Source organism: Pipra filicauda, unplaced genomic scaffold, assembly GCF_003945595.2.
Source record: "Pipra filicauda isolate LSUMZ 115617 unplaced genomic scaffold, ASM394559v2 scaffold217_size2002032_pilon, whole genome shotgun sequence".
In the NCBI taxonomy this organism is placed as follows: domain Eukaryota; kingdom Metazoa; phylum Chordata; class Aves; order Passeriformes; family Pipridae; genus Pipra; species Pipra filicauda.
In genome coordinates, this window is record NW_024104329.1 from 668,439 (window position 1) to 686,719 (window position 18,281).

Consider the following 18,281-nt stretch of genomic DNA (forward strand, 5'->3'; position numbering starts at 1 on the left):
TTTTGAGGGGAGATCAATTGGCCTATTTTTCCCTCTTGCCCAGTAAGACTCAGTGGGGTCTAGTTCTGTCTTTCTTACTCCTACCCCATACCCTGGGGGTTCTGCCTGGGAATTGTCTACCTCCTTTGCCTTCCCTTCTTGCCCTGCCACCTCCAATCAACTTGTGCTTTTCTCTCTGTAGTTGTCACCCACATAAGAACGTTGACACAGCCTGTGCAGCATCTTGTCTCTCAGACACAGACCACCCCTGCCACGTCCACCAGCAGCACCTCTGTCCCAAGAGAGACCAGTCCTGCCACCAGCCCAGGAGTTCCACTGGCAAGGACATCTCCAAGCCCGAGCTCTTTGCCTGCCACCTCAGCCTCATCTGCTTCTTCCCTCTCCTCAACTGGGTCCTCGACATGGCTGGGAACATCACATCCTGGTAAGGCTTCCTCATGCCCTTCCTGCTGCTCTGTCTGCTTCTTCCAGATCCCATCATTCTCTCCTAGGCAGCCTGTGTCCCACAAAGGCCTCAGTTTTGGTATTGTACCCAATTCCCACTGTTAATCCCGTGGGATACCAGCAGGTCATAGGACTGACCAACACATGACCCTGACTGCATCCTCCTCCCTTGCCAATTCTGGAACTGTAGAAGTCACCCAACTTCTCGTCAAATCAGCAACATACAACTGACCTACCTGTGCTTTCCTCCCAACAGCCTTCACCCATAAAAAGTCAACTGAGCCACACACTGAGCAACCTCTGACCACACAGAAGACCACAGCCGCAACCTCCATCAGCAGCACCTCCAAGACCTCTGTCTCCACAGAGACCAGCCCACCAAGCAGCACAGAACTCCCTCTGACAACAACATCTCCAAATCCCAGCTCTCCACCTGCCCCCAGCAGCCCACTCAGCACCCGGCTGCCATCTGCTCCCACTTCCACAGTCTATTCCACAGCAGTTCTAAGCACCAGCTTCAGGCCTACACCTACAACCCTGAGGCCCAAGCCCTCGTTTCCAGTGACAAGTGCTCCACAAGAGTCTCCTGCAGCAGAGTCCTCTGCACCCACCACAGCCAAAACTAGCACAGTGCCATCTCCTGCTCCTTCTCCCTCCTCAACTGTGTCCTCAACGTGGCTGAGCTCCTCACAGCCTGGTAAGACCCAGCTCTTTTTTGTCTCACTGCTTCTGCCTGCTCTCCCTTTTCCCTTCTTCATTTCTAACAGTGCTGGTCACTTGCACTGTTTTACTTCTTGCTCTCCATTCCCCCTTCTTTTCCATCAGCACTGTAGTGTGGCCTCACTTTGGTATTGCCAAAAGTCACAGCTCACTCCCTCATAGCCTGGCTTTCCAGTCTCAGAGTGGGCAACCCTTGACTGCGTATTCCATGAAGGAATAGACATGCACATCTGGAAAAGATCCTTTTCTAGGATGAGGGAGAGGGATCTTACCTGTAGGAACACACCCTGTCCATTTCCTCTGTTTTTCAGGAAGAAACCAGGCAGCAGCTTGTGGACAGGACCTGCAGTCTTAGTCCTCCCTCTTTCCCAGGAATAATCAGTGTAGCACAGTGCTGCCATTTTTGCTTATGCTCACAGTACAGGGCTTTGAGCTTAACCTCCTTTGCCTTCCCCTCTTGCCCTCATCCTCACTTGACCCTCCTTTCTTCCCAACAGCCTTCACCCATAAAAAGTCAACTGAGCCCCACACTGAGCCAACGCTGACCACACAGAAGACCACAGCTGCCACCTCCATCAGCAGCACCTCCAAGACCTCTGTCTCCACAGAGACCAGCCCTCCAAGCAGCACAGAACTCCCTCTGACAACATCTCCAAATCCCAGCTCTCCACCTGCCCCCAGCAGCCCACTCAGCACCCGGCTGCCATCTGCTCCCACTTCCACAGTCTATTCCACAGCAGCTCCAAGCACCAGGCCCAGGCCTACACCTACAACCCTGAGGCCCAAGCCCTCGTTTCCAGTGACAAGTGCTCCACAAGAGTCTCCTGCAGCAGAGTCCTCTGCACCCACCACAGCCAAAACCAGCACAGTGCCATCTCCTGCTCCTTCTCCCTCCTCAACTGTGTCCTCAACATTGCTGAGCTCCTCACACCCTGGTAAGGCGCCTCCTACCTATCTCACTGCTTCCGCCTGATCTCCCTTTTCCCTTCTTCCCTTCTCGCAGAGCATGTGCCTTGCACTGTTGTTTTATTTTTTGCTCTCCATTCCCGATTTTTTCCCATTGGCACTGTAGTGTGGCCTCACTTTGGTACTGCCATGTGACACTGGTCTCTCCCACATAGCCTGGCCTTTGAATCTCAGAGTCGGCAGTCCATACACTCTGCCTGTTCCATGAAGGCCTAGATATGCATATGCAGAAAGGATCCTTTTCTAGAAAGAGGCGGGGGAATCTTACCTATAAGAAGGCACCCTGTCCATTTCCTCCCTTTGTACAGGAGAAACCAGGCAGCCGCTTGAAGACAGGACCCACAGTCCCAGTCCTCTGTCGTTCACAGGAATAATCAGTGTAGCACAGTGCTGCCATTTTTGCTTATGCTCACAGTACAGGGCTTTGAGCTTAACTTCCCCTGCCTTCCCCTCTTGCCCTCATCCTCACTTGACCCTCCTTTCTTCCCAACAGCCTTCACCCATAAAAAGTCAACTGAGCCCCACACTGAGCCAACGCTGACCACACAGAAGACCACAGCTGCCACCTCCATCAGCAGCACCTCCAAGACCTCTGTCTCCACAGAGACCAGCCCACCAAGCAGCACAGAACTCCCTCTGACAACAACATCTCCAAATCCCAGCTCTCCACCTGCCCCCAGCAGCCCACTCAGCACCCGGCTGCCATCTGCTCCCACTTCCACAGTCTATTCCACAGCAGCTCCAAGCACCAGCCCCAGGCCTACACCTACAACCCTGAGGCCCAAGCCCTCATTTCCAGTGACGAGTGCTCCACAAGAGTCTCCTGCAGCAGAGTCCTCTGCACCCACCACAGCCAAAACCAGCACAGTGCCATCTCCTGCTCCTTCTCCCTCCTCAACTGTGTCCTCGACATTGCTGAGCTCCACACAGCCTGGTAATACCCAGCTCTTTTTTGTCTCGCTGCTTCCGCCTGATCTCCCTTTTCCCTTCTTCCCTTCTCGCAGAGCATGTGCCTTGCACTGTTGTTTTAGTTTTTTCTCTCCTTTCCCCATTTTTTTCACAACTGAACTGTAGTGTGGCCTCATTTTGATATTGCCATAAGTCACAGCTCTCTCCCTCATAGCCTGGCTTTCCAGTCTCAGAGTGGGCAACCCTTAGACTGCGTATTCCATGAAGGAATAGACATGCACATCTGGAAAAGATCCTTTTCTAGGAAGAGGCAGAGGGATATTGCCTGTTGGTAAGCACGAACAGGCAAGATTTTTTTCGGGGGAGAAACAGTCCCAGTCTGCCCTCTTTCCCAGGAATAATCAGTGTAGCATAAGTGCTGCCATTTTTGCTCACAGTACAAGGCATTGTGCCAACCTCCTCTGCCTTTGCCTCCTGCCCTCACCCTCAACTGACCTGTGCTTTCCTCCCAACAGCCTTCACCCATAAAAAGTCAACTGAGCCACACACTGAGCCAACTCTGACCACGCAGAAGACCACGGACGCAACCTCCATCAGCAGCACCTCCAAGACCTCTGTCTCCACAGAGACCAGCCCACCAAGCAGCACAGAACTCCCTCTGACAACAACATCTCCAAATCCCAGCTCTCCACCTGCCCCCAGCAGCCCACTCAGCACCCGGCTGCCATCTGCTCCCACTTCCACAGTCTATTCCACAGCAGCTCCAAGCACCAGCCCCAGGCCTACACCTACAACCCTGAGGTCCAAGCCCTCTTCCCCTACAAGTACTCCACAAGAGTCTCCTACAACAGAGTCCTCTGCACCCACCACAGCCAAAACCAGCACAGTGCCATCTCCTGCTCCTTCTCCCTCCTCAACTGTGTCCTCAACATTGCTGAGCTCCTCACAGCCTGGTAAGTCCCACTCCTTTATGTCTCAGTGCTTCTACCTGCTCTTCCTTTTCCTTTCTTCATTCTAGCAGAACACTTGCACTGTTGTTCTTTTGAATTTGCCCTCCATTCCCAATTCTTTTAACATCATCAATATGATATGGCTGTCCTTCACCATGGCCATGGGTCACTGGTCTGGCCCCTGTAAGCCTGGCCTTAGAGGCTTGGAGTCAGCAGTCCTTAGAACCTACCTATTCATTGAAGGGTGACATGCACATCTGGATAGGATACTTTTCCAGGAAGAGGCAGAGCGATCTTGGCTGTTGGAAGGCACCTTCTCCTTTTCCACACTAGTTAGAGGACAAAATAAATGCAGCTTTTAGGGAGAACCCAGAGCCCCAATTCTCCCCTTTACCAGGAATACTTTCTGCAGCCCAGTGCTGCCATTTTTACTCATACTTCCAATTCGAAACTTATACCCATCTCCTTTCTCTTCCCATGTTGCCCTCATCCTTAAGTGACCTGTGCTTTCCTCCCAACAGCCTTCACCCATAAAAAGTCAACTGAGCCACACACTGAGCCAACTCTGACCACGCAGAAGACCACGGCCGCAACCTCCATCAGCAGCACCTCCAAGACCTCTGTCTCCACAGAGACCAGCCCACCAAGCAGCACAGAACTCCCTCTGACAATAACATCTCCAAATCCCAGCTCTCCACCTGCCCCCAGCAGCCCACTCAGCACCCGGCTGCCATCTGCTCCCACTTCCACAGTCTATTCCACAGCAGCTCCAAGCACCAGCCCCAGGCCTACACCTACAACCCTGAGGCCCAAGCCCTCATTTCCAGTGACAAGTGCTCCACAGGAGTCTCCTGCAGCAGAGTCCTCTGCACCCACCACAGCCAAAACCAGCACAGTGCCATCTCCTGCTCCTTCTCCCTCCTCAACTGTGTCCTCGACATTGCTGAGCTCCACACAGCCTGGTAAGGCTTCCTGTTACGTGTCCTGCTGCTCACAGAATCCCAGAATTCTTAGCGTTGGAATGGACATCTGGACATCATTACCTGCCTGCCAAGAAGGGGTCTCTTAGTGCAGGTTACACTGGAATTCAGTCTGGTGGGTTTTGAATGTCTCCAGAGAGGGAGGTTTCACAATCTCCCTGGGGAGCCTGTTCCACTGCTCTGCCACCCTCAACATAATGGAGTTGTTCCTCAGGTTAGGTGAAATTTCTTGTGCTTTACTCCATGGCCATTGCTTCTTGTCCAGTCAGTGGGCACCACTGAAAGAGTCTGCCACCATGCTCTTGACACCTGCCTTTGAGATATTTGTATACAGTGATGAGATCCCCTCTCAGCCTTCTCTTCTCTGGTCTCAACAGGCCCAGCTCCCCAAGTCTCTCCACTGATCATCTTTGTATCCCTCCTCTGAACCTCTCCTGCCTGCTTTTCCCAGCTCACTCTATCACTCCCTCCCTTTGTTGCTCCGTCCATCCCTCTATCCCTCCCTTCTTTCTCTCCTTCCCTGTATCCTTCCATCTGAGAACCAGATCTCCGTTGCACATTTCTTTGCATGCTTGGCCATCTATTCCCACTGCCTTTGGCCAGCCTGGTTCCTGGCGTAGTCCTGGGCCTGTGCAATGACTCTGCTTGGGGTGGAGCCAATTTGTGTTCCTAGCAGGGTTCCTGGTGCTCTGTTTTAGATGCAGGTCCAAGCCAGTGTTGATGGCACACAAGTGCTTTAGAGATTGCTGAGGAGTGCTAGCACAGCATCCAGGCCTTCTCTGTTTCTCCTTCTGCCACTCGGGGAGTGGGCAGGGGGTGGCCATGAGGTCCCTCGAGGACACAGCCAGTATAGCCCAAAGCCAGTGGCCAAGGAGACACTCCATACCACAGAAAGTCACGCTGAGCAGTGTAATGGAGGGGCAGGGCACTTTTTCAAAAGTAGCCATTGCTTGGAGATTGGCTGGGCATTGGCCAGCAGAGTGAGGCAGTGAGTGACTGCTTTTGCACCTCGTGAGTGGGTCTTGGTTAATTTTTCCTTTAGTTTCTTCTCTTCTAAAAACTCTCTCTCTCTCCAGACACACTTGTGTACCCTTGCTTTGGCCTCTTCACTTCTCTCCCCATGTCTGATGAGGGCGAGTGAGTGGCTGGGTAGGCATATTGCATCCAGCCAGGTCACCCCACACACATTGGCCATGACAGGGATCTAATCAGGACGTGGAGGCTTCAGAAAGGACCCAGAAGCCCAATCTTCCATCTTGGACAAAAGTCTCAGTGTGATATGGCGCTGCTTTTCTTACCCAATGTATTAGCCCAAGGCTTCTGCCCACCTCCCTTGTCTTACCCTCTGCCCTCGTCCTCAACTGACCTGTGCTTTCTTCCCAACAGCCTTCACCCATAAAAAGTCAACTGAGCCACACATTGAGCCAACTCTGACCACACAGAAGACCACAGCTGCCACCTCCATCAGCAGCACCTCCAAGACCTCTGTTTCAACAGAGACCAGCCCCCCAAGCAGCACAGAACTCCCTCTGACAACACATCTCCAAATCCCAGCTCTCCACCTGCCCCCAGCAGCCCACTCAGCACCCGGCTGCCATCTGCTCCCACTTCCACAGTCTATTCCACAGCAGCTCCAAGCACCAGCCCCAGGCCTACACCTACAACCCTGAGGCCCAAGCCCTCATTTCCAGTGACAAGTGCTCCACAGGAGTCTCCTGCAGCAGAGTCCTCTGCACCCACCACAGCCAAAACCAGCACAGTGCCATCTCCTGCTCCTTCTCCCTCCTCAACTGTGTCCTCAACATTGCTGAGCTCCTCACACCCTGGTAAGGCTCCTCCTACCTATCTCACTGCTTCTACCTGCTCTCCTTTTTCCCATCTTCATTTCTAGCAGTGCAGGTCACTTGCACTGTTCTTTTAGTTTTTGCTCTCCACTCCCCATTCTTTTCCTATTGGCACTGTAGTGTGGCCTCACTTTGGTATTGCCATGTGACACTGGTCTCTCCCACATAGCCTGGCCTTTGAGTCTTGGATTCAGCAGTCCATAGACTCTGCCTATTCCATGAAGGAATAGACATGCACGTCAAGAAAACGGTCCTTTTCCAGGAAGAGGCAGAGGGATCTTGCCTGTTGGAAAGCACCAACAGGCAAGATCCTTTTTTGGGGAGAAACAGTCCCAGTCTGCCCTCTTTCCCAGGAATAAACAGTGCTGCCATTTTTGCTCATGCCCCCAATACAAGGCATTGTGCCCACCTCCTTTACCTTCCCTCTTTCCCTCATCCTCAACTGACTTGTGCTTTCTACATGGCAGCCTTCACCCATGAAAAGTCAACCGTGCCGCACATTGAGCCAACTCTGACCACGCAGAAGACCACAGCCGCAACCTCCATCAGCAGCACCTCCAAGACCTCTGTTTCAACAGAAACCAGCCCACCAAGCAGCACAGAACTCCCTCTGACAACAACATCTCCAAATCCCAGCTCTCCACCTGCCCCCAGCAGCCCACTCAGCACCCGGCTGCCATCTGCTCCCACTTCCACAGTCTATTCCACAGCAGCTCCAAGCACCAGCCCCAGGCCTACACCTACAACCCTGAGGTCCAAGCCCTCGTCCCCCACAAGTGCTCCACAAAAGTCTCCTACAACAGAGTCCTCTGCACCCACCACAGCCAAAACCAGCACAGTGCCATCTCCTGCTCCTTCTCCCTCCTCAACTGTGTCCTCAACATTGCTGAGCTCCTCACAGCCTGGTAAGTCCCACTCCTTTATGTCTCAATGCTTCTGCCTGCTCTCCCTTTTCCCTTCTTCATTCTAGCAGTGCAGAACACTTGCACTGTTGTTCTTTTGAATTTGCCCTCCATTCCCACTTCTTTTAGCATCATCAATATGATATGGCTGTCCTTCACCATGGCCATGGGTCACTGGTCTGGCCCCTGTAAGCCTGGTCTTAGAGGCTTGGAGTCAGCAGTCCTTAGAACCTACCTATTCATTGAAGGGTGACATGCACATCTGGATAGGATACTTTTCCAGGAAGAGGCAGAGCGATCTTGGCTGTTGGAAGGCACCTTCTCCTTTTCCACACTAGTTAGAGGACAAAATAAATGCAGCTTTTAGGGAGAACCCAGAGCCCCAATTCTCCCCTTTACCAGGAATACTTTCTGCAGCCCAGTGCTGCCATTTTTACTCATACTTCCAATTCGAAACTTATACCCATCTCATTTCTCTTCCCATGTTGCCCTCATCCTTAACTGACCTGTGCTTTCCTCCCAACAGCCTTCACCCATAAAAAGTCAACTGAGCCACACATTGAGCCAACTCTGACCACGCAGAAGACCACGGCTACCACCTCCATCAGCAGCACCTCCAAGACCTCTGTCTCCACAGAGACCAGCCCACCAAGCAGCACAGAACTCCCTCTGACAACAACATCTCCAAATCCCAGCTCTCCACCTGCCCCCAGCAGCCCACTCAGCACCTGGCTGCCATCTGCTCCCACTTCCACAGTCTATTCCACAGCAGTTCCAAGCACCAGCCCCAGGCCTACACCTACAACCCTGAGGCCCAAGCCCTCCTCCCCAGTGACGAGTGCTCCACAAGAGTCTCCTGCAGCAGAGTCCTCTGCACCCACCACAGCCAAAACCAGCACAGTGCCATCTCCTGCTCCTTCTCCCTCCTCAACTGTGTCCTCGACATTGCTGAGCTCCACACAGCCTGGTAAGGCTTCCTGTTACGTGTCCTGCTGCTCACAGAATCCCAGAATTCTTAGCGTTGGAATGGACATCTGGACATCATTACCTGCCTGCCAAGAAGGGGTCTCTTAGTGCAGGTTACACTGGATTTCATTCTGGTGGGTTTTGAATGTCTCCAGAGAGGGAGGTTTCACAATCTCCCTGGGGAGCCTGTTCCACTGCTCTGCCACCCTCAACATAATGGAGTTGTTCCTCAGGTTAGGTGGAATTTCTTGTGCTTTACTCCATGGCCATTGCTTCTTGTCCAGTCAGTGGGCACCACTGAAAGAGTCTGCCACCATGCTCTTGACACCTGCCTTTGAGATATTTGTATACAGTGATGAGATCCCCTCTCAGCCTTCTCTTCTCTGGTCTCAACAGGCCCAGCTCCCCAAGTCTCTCCACTGATCATCTTTGTATCCCTCCTCTGAACCTCTCCTGCCTGCTTTTCCCAGCTCACTCTATCACTCCCTCCCTTTGTTGCTCCGTCCATCCCTCTATCCCTCCCTTCTTTCTCTCCTTCCCTGTATCCTTCCATCTGAGAACCAGATCTCCGTTGCACATTTCTTTGCATGCTTGGCCATCTATTCCCACTGCCTTTGGCCAGCCTGGTTCCTGGCGTAGTCCTGGGCCTGTGCAATGACTCTGCTTGGGGTGGAGCCAATTTGTGTTCCTAGCAGGGTTCCTGGTGCTCTGTTTTAGATGCAGGTCCAAGCCAGTGTTGATGGCTCACAAGTGCTTTAGAGATTGCTGAGGAGTGCTAGCACAGCATCCAGGCCTTCTCTGTTTCTCCTTCTGCCACTCGGGGAGTGGGCAGGGGGTGGCCATGAGGTCCCTCGAGGACACAGCCAGCATAGCCCAAAGCCAGTGGCCAAGGAGACACTCCATACCACAGAAAGTCACGCTGAGCAGTGTAATGGAGGGGCAGGGCACTTTTTCAAAAGTAGCCATTGCTTGGAAATTGGCTGGGCATTGGCCAGCAGAGTGAGGCAGTGAGTGACTGCTTTTGCACCTCGTGAGTGGGTCTTGGTTAATTTTTCCTTTAGTTTCTTCTCTTCTAAAAACTCTCTCTCTCTCCAAACACACTTGTGTACCCTTGCTTTGGCCTCTTCACTTCTCTCTCCATGTCTGATGAGGGCGAGTGAGTGGCTGGGTAGGCACTTTGCATCCGGCCAGGTCACCCCACCAACACCTGGCCACACTCATTGGCCATGAAAGGCTCTAAGCAGGACATGGAGGCTTCAGTAGGGAGCAAGAAGCCCAATCTTCCCTCGTGGCCAAGGACACTCAGTGTGATACAGGGCTCCTTTTCTTATGCAATGCCTTAATCCAAGACTTCTGCTCACCTCCTTTCCCTTCCCATGTTGCCCTCATCCTCAACTGACCTGTGCTTTCCTCCCAACAGCCTTCACCCATAAAAAGTCAACTGAGCCCCACACTGAGCCAACGCTGACCACACAGAAGACCACAGCTGCCACCTCCATCAGCAGCACCTCCAAGACCTCTGTCTCCACAGAAACCAGCCCACCAAGTAGCACAGAACTCCCTCTGACAACATCTCCAAATCCCAGCTCTCCACCTGCCCCCAGCAGCCCACTCAGCACCCGGCTGCCATCTGCTCCCACTTCCACAGTCTATTCCACAGCAGCTCCAAGCACCAGCCCCAGGCCTACACCTACAACCCTGAGGCCCAAGCCCTCATCCCCAAGGGCAAGTGCTCCACAGGAGTCTCCTGCAGTAGAGTCCTCTGCACCCACCACAGCCAAAACCAGCACAGTGCCATCTCCTGCTCCTTCTCCCTCCTCAACTGTGTCCTCGACGTGGTTGAGCTCACAGCCTGGTAAGGCTCCTCCTACCTATCCCACTGCTTCTGCCTGCTCTCCTTTTTCCCATCTGCATTTCTAGCAGAGCATGTGCCTTGCACTGTTGTTTTAGTTTTTGCTCTCCATTCCCAGTCCTTTTTGCATCAGCACTGTGGTATGGCCATCCTTTGGTATGGCCATGGGGCACTGGACTCTCCCATGTAGCCTTGTCTTCCAGTCTCATAGGCCACAGTCCTGATGCCCTGCCTATTCCTTGAAGGAATAGACATGTTCATATGGAAAGGATACTCCTCCAGGAAGAGGCAGAGGGATCTTGCCTGTAGGAAGGCACCCTGTCCATTTCCTCCCTTTGTAGGGGAGAAATCGGACAGTAGCTTTTGGACAGGACCCACAGTCCCAGTCCCCCCTCTTTTGCAGGAAGAATCAGTGCAGGACAGCACTGCAATGTTTGCTTGTATCCCATGACTTGGGCCCACGTGCTTTGCCTTCCCCTCTTGCTCTCACCCTCAACTGACCTGTGCTTTCCTCCCAACAGCCTTCACCCATAAAAAGTCAACTGAGCCAATGCTGACCACGCAGAAGACCACGGCTACCACCTCCATCAGCAGCACCTCCAAGACCTCTGTCTCCACAGAGACCAGCCCACCAAGCAGCACAGAACTCCCTCTGACAACAACATCTCCAAATCCCAGCTCTCCACCTGCCCCCAGCAGCCCACTCAGCACCCAGCTGCCATCTGCTCCCACTTCCACAGTCTATTCCACAGCAGCTCCAAGCACCAGCCCCAGGCCTACACCTACAACCCTGAGGCCCAAGCCCTCGTTTCCAGTGACAAGTGCTCCACAAGAGTCTCCTGCAGCAGAGTCCTCTGCACCCACCACAGCCAAAACCAGCACAGTGCCATCTCCTGCTCCTTCTCCCTCCTCAACTGTGTCCTCAACGTGGTTGAGCTCCTCACAGCCTGGTAAGGCTCACAACCACCTTCCTGGTGCTCCCACCTACTCTTCCCAGCTACCTTCCTTCCATCTGTCCATCTATCCATCTCTGCCTCTAGCATTCCATCTAAGAACCATACCCCACTTGTGCATTAGTTTTAATACTCAGCCTTCCATTCCCACTGCCAGCCTGGTTCCTGGTGTAGTCCTGGGCCTGTGCAATGACTCTGCTTAGGGTGGAGCCAATTTGTGTTCCTAGCAGGGTTCCTGGTGCTCTGTTTTAGATGCAGGTCCGAGCCAGTGTTGATGGCACACAAGTGCTTTAGAGATTGCTGAGGAGTGCTAGCACAGCATCCAGGCCTTCTCTGTTTCTCCTTCTGCCACTCGGGGAGTGGGCAAGGGGTGGCTATGAGGTCCCTCAAGGACACAGCCAGCATAGCCCAAAGCCAGTGGCCAAGGAGACACTCCATACCACAGAAAGTCACGCTGAGCAGTGCAATGGAGGGGCAGGGCACTTTTTCAAAAGTAGCCATTGCTTGGAGACTGGCTGGGCATTGGCCAGCAGAGTGAGGCAGTGAGTGACTGCCTCAGTGAGTGGGTGGGTCTTGGTTTATTTTCCCTTTAGTTTTTCTCTTTTAAAAACTGTCTCGATCCAGACGCACTTGGATATTCTTGCTTTGGTATTTGCAGTTCTCTCCACAATGCCTGAAGAGGGGGAGCGAGTGAGAGGCTGGGTGGGCACTTTACATTCAGCCAGGGTCACTCCACCATTGCCTGGCACACCGAGGGGCCATGACTGAGTCGAAGTGTGACGTGGAGGCTTATGGATGGAGACAGAAGTCCAAACCTCCCTCTTTTCACGGGAATACACAGTGCAACATAGGGCTCCTTTTCTTGCTTATTGCCTTAGCCCAAGGCAGTAAGCCCACCTCCTTTCCCTCCCCCTCTTTCCCTCATCCTCAGCTGACCTGTGCTTTCTTCCCAGCAGCCATCACACATAAAAAGTCAACCGTGCCACACATTGAGCCAACTCTGACCACACAGAAGACCATGGCTGCCACCTCCATCAGCAGCACCTCCAAGACCTCTGTCTCCACAGAGACCAGCCCACCAAGCAGCACAGAACTCCCTCTGACAACAGCATCTCCAAATCCCAGCTCTCCGCCTGCCCCCAGCAGCCCACTCAGCACCCGGCTGCCATCTACTGCCTCATCTACATTCTCTTCTTTGTCTGCAACCGTCAGCACAATGCCTACACCTACACCCCTCACTACTTCCACAGTTAGGTCTGCTGAGAGTACTCCATATTCTTCTTTCCAAAACACCACATTGCCTCCATATGGCAAAACATCTTCCTTAGCCGTTCCTACCAGTATCTCTGCCAAATCCACTCCAGTGTTGGTCCCGACTGGTTTATCTACAGCAATGACATTTGCTCCCCTTGTGATCACTACTGCTTCTACAGAGTCGGCTGAAAGCAGCACCTTGCGAACAACAACATTAACCACTGCCCGCACGACATCATCTCCTTCTTTCACCTCTAGACTTTCAACGTCCTTGTCTTCTATTGTGCCATCGACAGTTCCACATGGTAATGTATATCCATAGCATTTCCTATATCATGCTTTTAATACCTTTTTTTTTTCATGAGTGCATGAATTTTTTCTTTACATATTCTTTATCTGTGCTACCATTTGTACCCATTGGCTCCATCTTTTCTTTTTGCCCCTTATGCAGTTACTTTTTGTAGAGTAGTTGTCTGATGCCTTAGATTTCATAAGCTGATTCCCTGCTATACAATACTGTAGACATTAAAAAGCATGAGTTAAAGAGTCTGACAGGATGCAGATCAGGAGAGTCACAGAACCTCTATTTTCTAATCTTCAAAAGCACTGTAAGAAAGCCTGTTCAAATAAAAGGTATCTTTTGACTTACCTTGCAGCCCTCTTGTTAGCTGTCATATACTTTGCACAGTTCAGCATTTTTGTTCTCTCTTCTGCTGGATACTGTTTTCACAGTTTTCAAGGTACAGAGATGTTTTTTGGTTCTTGTGCATAATTAATCACCTAATAGTTTTTGACTAAAGGAATACCATTTTCTATCATTTCCACACCATTTCATGTAAAGTGATGCACACAAAGCAATATCTATCTACTACTTTGAAATGGAACTGTCCTACTTTAGGATCCACACTATAGGAGTCAGGAACAAGAGGTGTCTAAGATTTTAGCTGTGCCCTGTATAAGTAGCAGAGGCCTAGTTTCTACTCTTATTTAGAAACAATGAGGCAGTTTTTATTCAATGCTTTCTAGGATATGGGTTAACACCTTCTAAGAATAAACCAGAGTGACACATGCACTGTTCAATCTATGAATGGAAGGTAGGTTTACTGTATGGTTCATTTTTGTGTGTTTATTTGTTTTAACTACCGTTTGAGGACCAAGAGAAGAGTTAACATCTCAATTTGAGCCACTTTGCATTCTCTTTTGGGAGCTTTCAACATACAGAGAAACTATCTGGAACGTGTACTTTAGCCACATCATACTGCCTTGTTCCCTATTGCCTTGGCCGCTGTCATATACTGACTTCACTGCTTGTTCTCATTTTCTGTGTGTTTAATTCCTAAAGAAAGCACATTCTTCACTTGCCTTATCTTTTTCAAGAATCAGGAGGGATATGCAGCATTCTAGTAGGCCTGCCCCTTTTCTACCCTGCTTAATAATGAGATTATAAGTTTTTGTATCTTTTTGTCTTTGAAGCATGTGTTCAAAACTTTTCCACAGACAAATATGCTACTTCCTTAGTTGTTGTGAATCCTCACACAAAGTCCTTAATTTTGTCATTACAATCAGATCCACTGAACCAGGAACTCTAACAGGAAGGAAGAATGAACAAAGCAGAATACCATGCTCCATTCAACCAAGACATCAGTCTTAATCCGGAAGACTGATTTATACAAAGGGTTCCAAATAGTCATGTAAGAAAACTGCATTTGTGGTTAACTACTACTCTCAAAGAGTGATGTAAGAATCAATATACAATAGTGGGTACAGTTACTTGTAGCTGAACCTTTCATCTCTGTTTCCACCAGTAACATTGTCAGAGTGCAGCCTGGCCAGGTCAGTCAGCTCAGCCACAAGGCATGGCAGAATTACCTACTTGCAGAGAAGTGATTAAATGCAAGTCTGTCCTTCATCCTGCTGTCACACAAGTGCTGCAGTACCAAAGAGGCTCATTGCAGTTTTAGCAGAAAAGAGCCTCAAATTGACTGACTGCTCGAGCATTGGGAAATGACAGTTTGACCCAAGGAGGCAGGATTTGACCCTGCTTGCCCTTCATCCTCATGATTTTCACCTCACAGAATGGGAATCCAAGTAAGAACTCTCATAAGCAGAAGGATTTTCCACAGTATAGTTATGGTTTAGGGGCCTGCTTTGGATTTTGTTCACATTCTTTTCCTAAGAGAAGTGCTTCCAAACATTACATTCCCAACCTAGCATTACTGACTTTGCTCCTTGCAGTCTTAGTCTACTGTCCAGTTATTAGTTGTTTTATTTTCCAATAAGAAATTCCCAAACATATACTACAGTATTAACTGAGTCTTCCCTGCAATAGTGTTCATGTTTCATCTATAACCTACCTTTAACCACGGAACCTGACTGTGCTCAAGAGATAATTGTGCAGGACCAAGTGTGAGCGGTGCGTGAATTGCCTTTGTAGTATTCAACATCTTTGTTCTCCTTAAAATAAACTTCAAACACTGTGTTTAAACTCCTTGGAAAACCTATGTTTTCAGTCAGCTTTTAGCTTCATACAATGTTTAAGAGTCATGCTTCAAGTCAGGAGAAAATAGGAGATTGGTACATCAGTATGTAGCATTAGGCATTCTGTCTTGTAAGGAAAGTTGTGAACTTCTGTCTGCCTACAAAAAATTACACCCTTAAAATGAGTAAGCTAAGCATTTTTCCAGGAAGTAAGATCTACTATAAAGTCTGAGAACCAGAAATAATTCCACCAGAACGAGACAGCTGGTTGTTTTATGTGCATCTTAACGTTCTCAGCAGAGGATTAGTTTTTTTCCTGCTGGACTGAATTTGCACTACGTTCTTAACAGGAATTTTTTTCCTCATTTGTAATTCCAGCAATCTCTGTGTTCTTAGTTGTTCTCCATGATAAGTGTCTCATGCATCTTCAGCACCCAGTTTAAAACCTCCTCTTGCTGTGTTACTCACTTGTGACTTGTTAATTATCTCATGCAGTAAGAATGGTATTCCATGAAACCAAGTATGCAGGCTTTTGGCATCTAACAAAGGTCACTCAAGAAGACCAAGATAAATTTCTGCTATAATTCCTTCTCTTTTTTTACATTTGACAGATCCTTGTAGAGAAGTTGAATATGAAGAAAAAATAACTTACAAAGGCTGTTCTGCAAATGTCACTTTAAGCCGATGTGAAGGATCATGTCCATCTTCAACAAAGTAAGGATAGCTCAGAGGCTGTAGAGTACTGAAGTTGTTTTTCTTACTTAGTCATCTGTAAGGAGTGGTATTTTATGAACTACTACTCCTTAAAAGTCAGGGAGGAACATGTGGTTAGAATCCACCCAGTAATATATTATGTTGCCATATAAAGCAGGTAACTAAAACCAGCATTAATAAGGTCATTTACTGTATAGGGATTACATTCTAAAGAAGGAATGTCATCTCACTTTCTTAAGTCTTTGTTGTTTTTAAAAAAAAAAATAACCAGACGTCAACGCTGCAGGTTTGGGGGGCTATTTCGTTGGTTTGATTGTTGGGATTTTGGTTTTGTTTAGTTGTTTGCTTTTTAAAGATGGAAAAGGTTGTTTAGACTACAAATACCTGCTTTCAAATAGCTAAGACAGTAAAATAAGAAATTTCATCTAGGGTACATAATGTTACTTCAGTTGTTTCATAACATTCTCCTATGAATGTAATTCAGGTATATTTTATAATTACAAGTGTGCTGTCTGAGCCTGTGCAGTTCTGCTTGCCCAGTAGGAGACTATTCAACAGAAAATCAAGGCTTCAAAACAACTAAACTTAGTGTCGCAGTATTAGAGTTCACAATTACTTGGGGGAAAAAATTAAAATTGTTAAATTCCCAACAACCCAAGCCAATACTATGTTCAAGAAGAAAAGCAACAAAGAGTTTTGCCTTTGCAATAACTAATTTAAATTAATCCTGAAGCTAAAAGCTATCCCCTTCAAAGCAAGTTCAGGTGTCCCCCAGCCTTTTAAAATCTGAGTGACTGACTTTGTATCCTGAGAATATTCATAAGGGCTGTGAACCCTGGCAGAAGTTTTTTAGAGTTAAGGTTTGTCACAATTATTTAGAAAGTTGTAGTTAAAACCCAACTTTAACTGAAACCAAGCAAACTTTTCTTCCCTGCAAAGGAGATTTTAAAAAAATAGATTTTTTCCTTAACTTTCTTGTTCACATACCTGAATTCTAGCCTACCTTTATACTGCTTCCCACTGACAAAGAGAAAGATAGAACCAAGTCCAGCAGTAGGCTGAACACTGTCAGAAATCAACAGCATAAGAGAACAGCAGCATCGTGAAAGACTCAAAGCCTCGCCTGCCTGTTCAAGCAGTCACTTCACCTACGTGTGCTGCTTTACTGTGAAGTCAGCAAGATACGTGCAAGTCTACTGTGGCTTTGTTAACTGACCTCACAACCCACAACTGATATTACTATGCAGTCACCAGCTTAATTAGATTCTGGTGCTAACTGCTCAGAGGAAGAAAGGGATTTTCCTTCCTCCATGAACCATGCAAAGGGAACACACACAATTTAGCATTTGTGTTAACAGACCATACCAGAGACCTTTTGCAAATTCTAAGTAGTCCAGTGCACAGCTTTAAAAAGATTGAATCCACAGTTACTTTACAATGTTCAGAAGTCCAAAGAACAGGGAAGTCAAATCTTACTAGTTTTCCAGTGAGGTCTGAGACCTAATAGATGACAAGAACACCCTCTCTTAAAAAGGAAGGCAGCAGCTCAGTACACCTGAGCTCTTGCAGCACCCATCATGAGAACTTCAGTCGCTTGCTGCACTGTTTGTAGTTCTCTAGCTGACAGAACCATTAAGCTGAGTGTTGTGCTCTTTCCTCTGAACCTCCTACCACAGGAAAAAAAAAAGTGGAAATACTTGAAAAGCCCGAAGCCTAAAATTCTGTATACAAATGCCAGCTCATTCTTCCTCTCTTCCAAACAGGCTGAATGTTGAGAACATGATTGTCACCACAGCATGCGGCTGCTGTCGGCCACTTCAGCTTCTTAAGAAGGAATTCCAACTACCATGCCAAGACCCAGATGACCCTGGAAAAAGGCTCACTACAGACATAACTGTATTTAGTGGTTGTGTTTGTAACTTTGACAGTTGCATACACTAGACTTGCAATCAGGCTTCTGAGCAGCTGCCTGGACTGTCAGTGAACTTGACAGATAAATTATTCCTGATCAGGAGGGTGGGATGCAGAGAGGAAAAAAAGAATGGGCAGCGTGAAGTTCGGGAGGGAAGACCATGTCAGAGACTGTATGGCCTTGTTCAGGGTGATAATATTTAACCAGAGGCTAAAAACTGGCCCACGCACTGTGCAGTAACAGAAATTTGACTTTCAAATAAAGTAGAAGGAATTGAATTTCCTAACTTTTCATTGTTTGGCCAATTATTTTAACTGAAAATAGTCTGTTAGGTTCACTACAGCTGAACTAGGACCTGTGGAATAGCCCACCACTTCACTGGGAGAACTGACCCATTCCCTTTCCTTTGAAGGTAGACACAGCACTTGTGTTCATCA

The 18,281-nt window shown here is 48.9% G+C and overlaps 2 protein-coding genes across 2 annotated transcripts in view; both read left to right on the forward strand.

Annotated features, from left to right (window-relative positions):
• The window catches only part of MUC6 (mucin 6, oligomeric mucus/gel-forming), a 66,901-nt gene extending 61,843 nt beyond the window's left edge, over positions 1 to 5,058 (forward strand). The window contains exons 30-36 of the mRNA XM_039381203.1: positions 182 to 424; positions 701 to 1,141; positions 1,662 to 1,970; positions 2,624 to 2,992; positions 3,555 to 3,863; positions 4,511 to 4,884; positions 4,987 to 5,058. Of these exons, the coding sequence (XP_039237137.1) occupies positions 182 to 424; positions 701 to 1,141; positions 1,662 to 1,970; positions 2,624 to 2,992; positions 3,555 to 3,863; positions 4,511 to 4,884; positions 4,987 to 5,058 (2,117 nt within the window). The remainder of the gene's footprint in view (positions 1 to 181; positions 425 to 700; positions 1,142 to 1,661; positions 1,971 to 2,623; positions 2,993 to 3,554; positions 3,864 to 4,510; positions 4,885 to 4,986) is intronic.
• Positions 5,059 to 6,089: 1,031 nt separating this feature from the next.
• On the forward strand, positions 6,090 to 18,122 carry LOC113991415 (mucin-5AC-like). Its single transcript, XM_039381204.1, has 9 exons — positions 6,090 to 6,106; positions 6,467 to 6,795; positions 7,281 to 7,718; positions 8,242 to 8,682; positions 10,102 to 10,384; positions 11,329 to 11,483; positions 12,440 to 13,045; positions 15,830 to 15,932; positions 17,696 to 18,122. The coding sequence occupies exons 1-9, from the start codon at positions 6,090 to 6,092 to the stop codon at positions 17,871 to 17,873; spliced, it is 2,550 nt and encodes an 849-aa protein (XP_039237138.1). The 3' UTR covers positions 17,874 to 18,122.
• The last annotated feature ends 159 nt before the right edge of the window (positions 18,123 to 18,281 follow it).

Excerpts from the sequence above, each read along its gene's own strand:
- LOC113991415 (XM_039381204.1), top strand. Across the intron at positions 10,385-11,328 it reads CCTACACCTACAACCCTGAG|GCCCAAGCCCTCGTTTCCAG; the intron begins GCCCAAGCCCTC and ends TACAACCCTGAG. Across the intron at positions 15,933-17,695 it reads TCATGTCCATCTTCAACAAA|GCTGAATGTTGAGAACATGA; the intron begins GTAAGGATAGCT and ends TCTTCCAAACAG.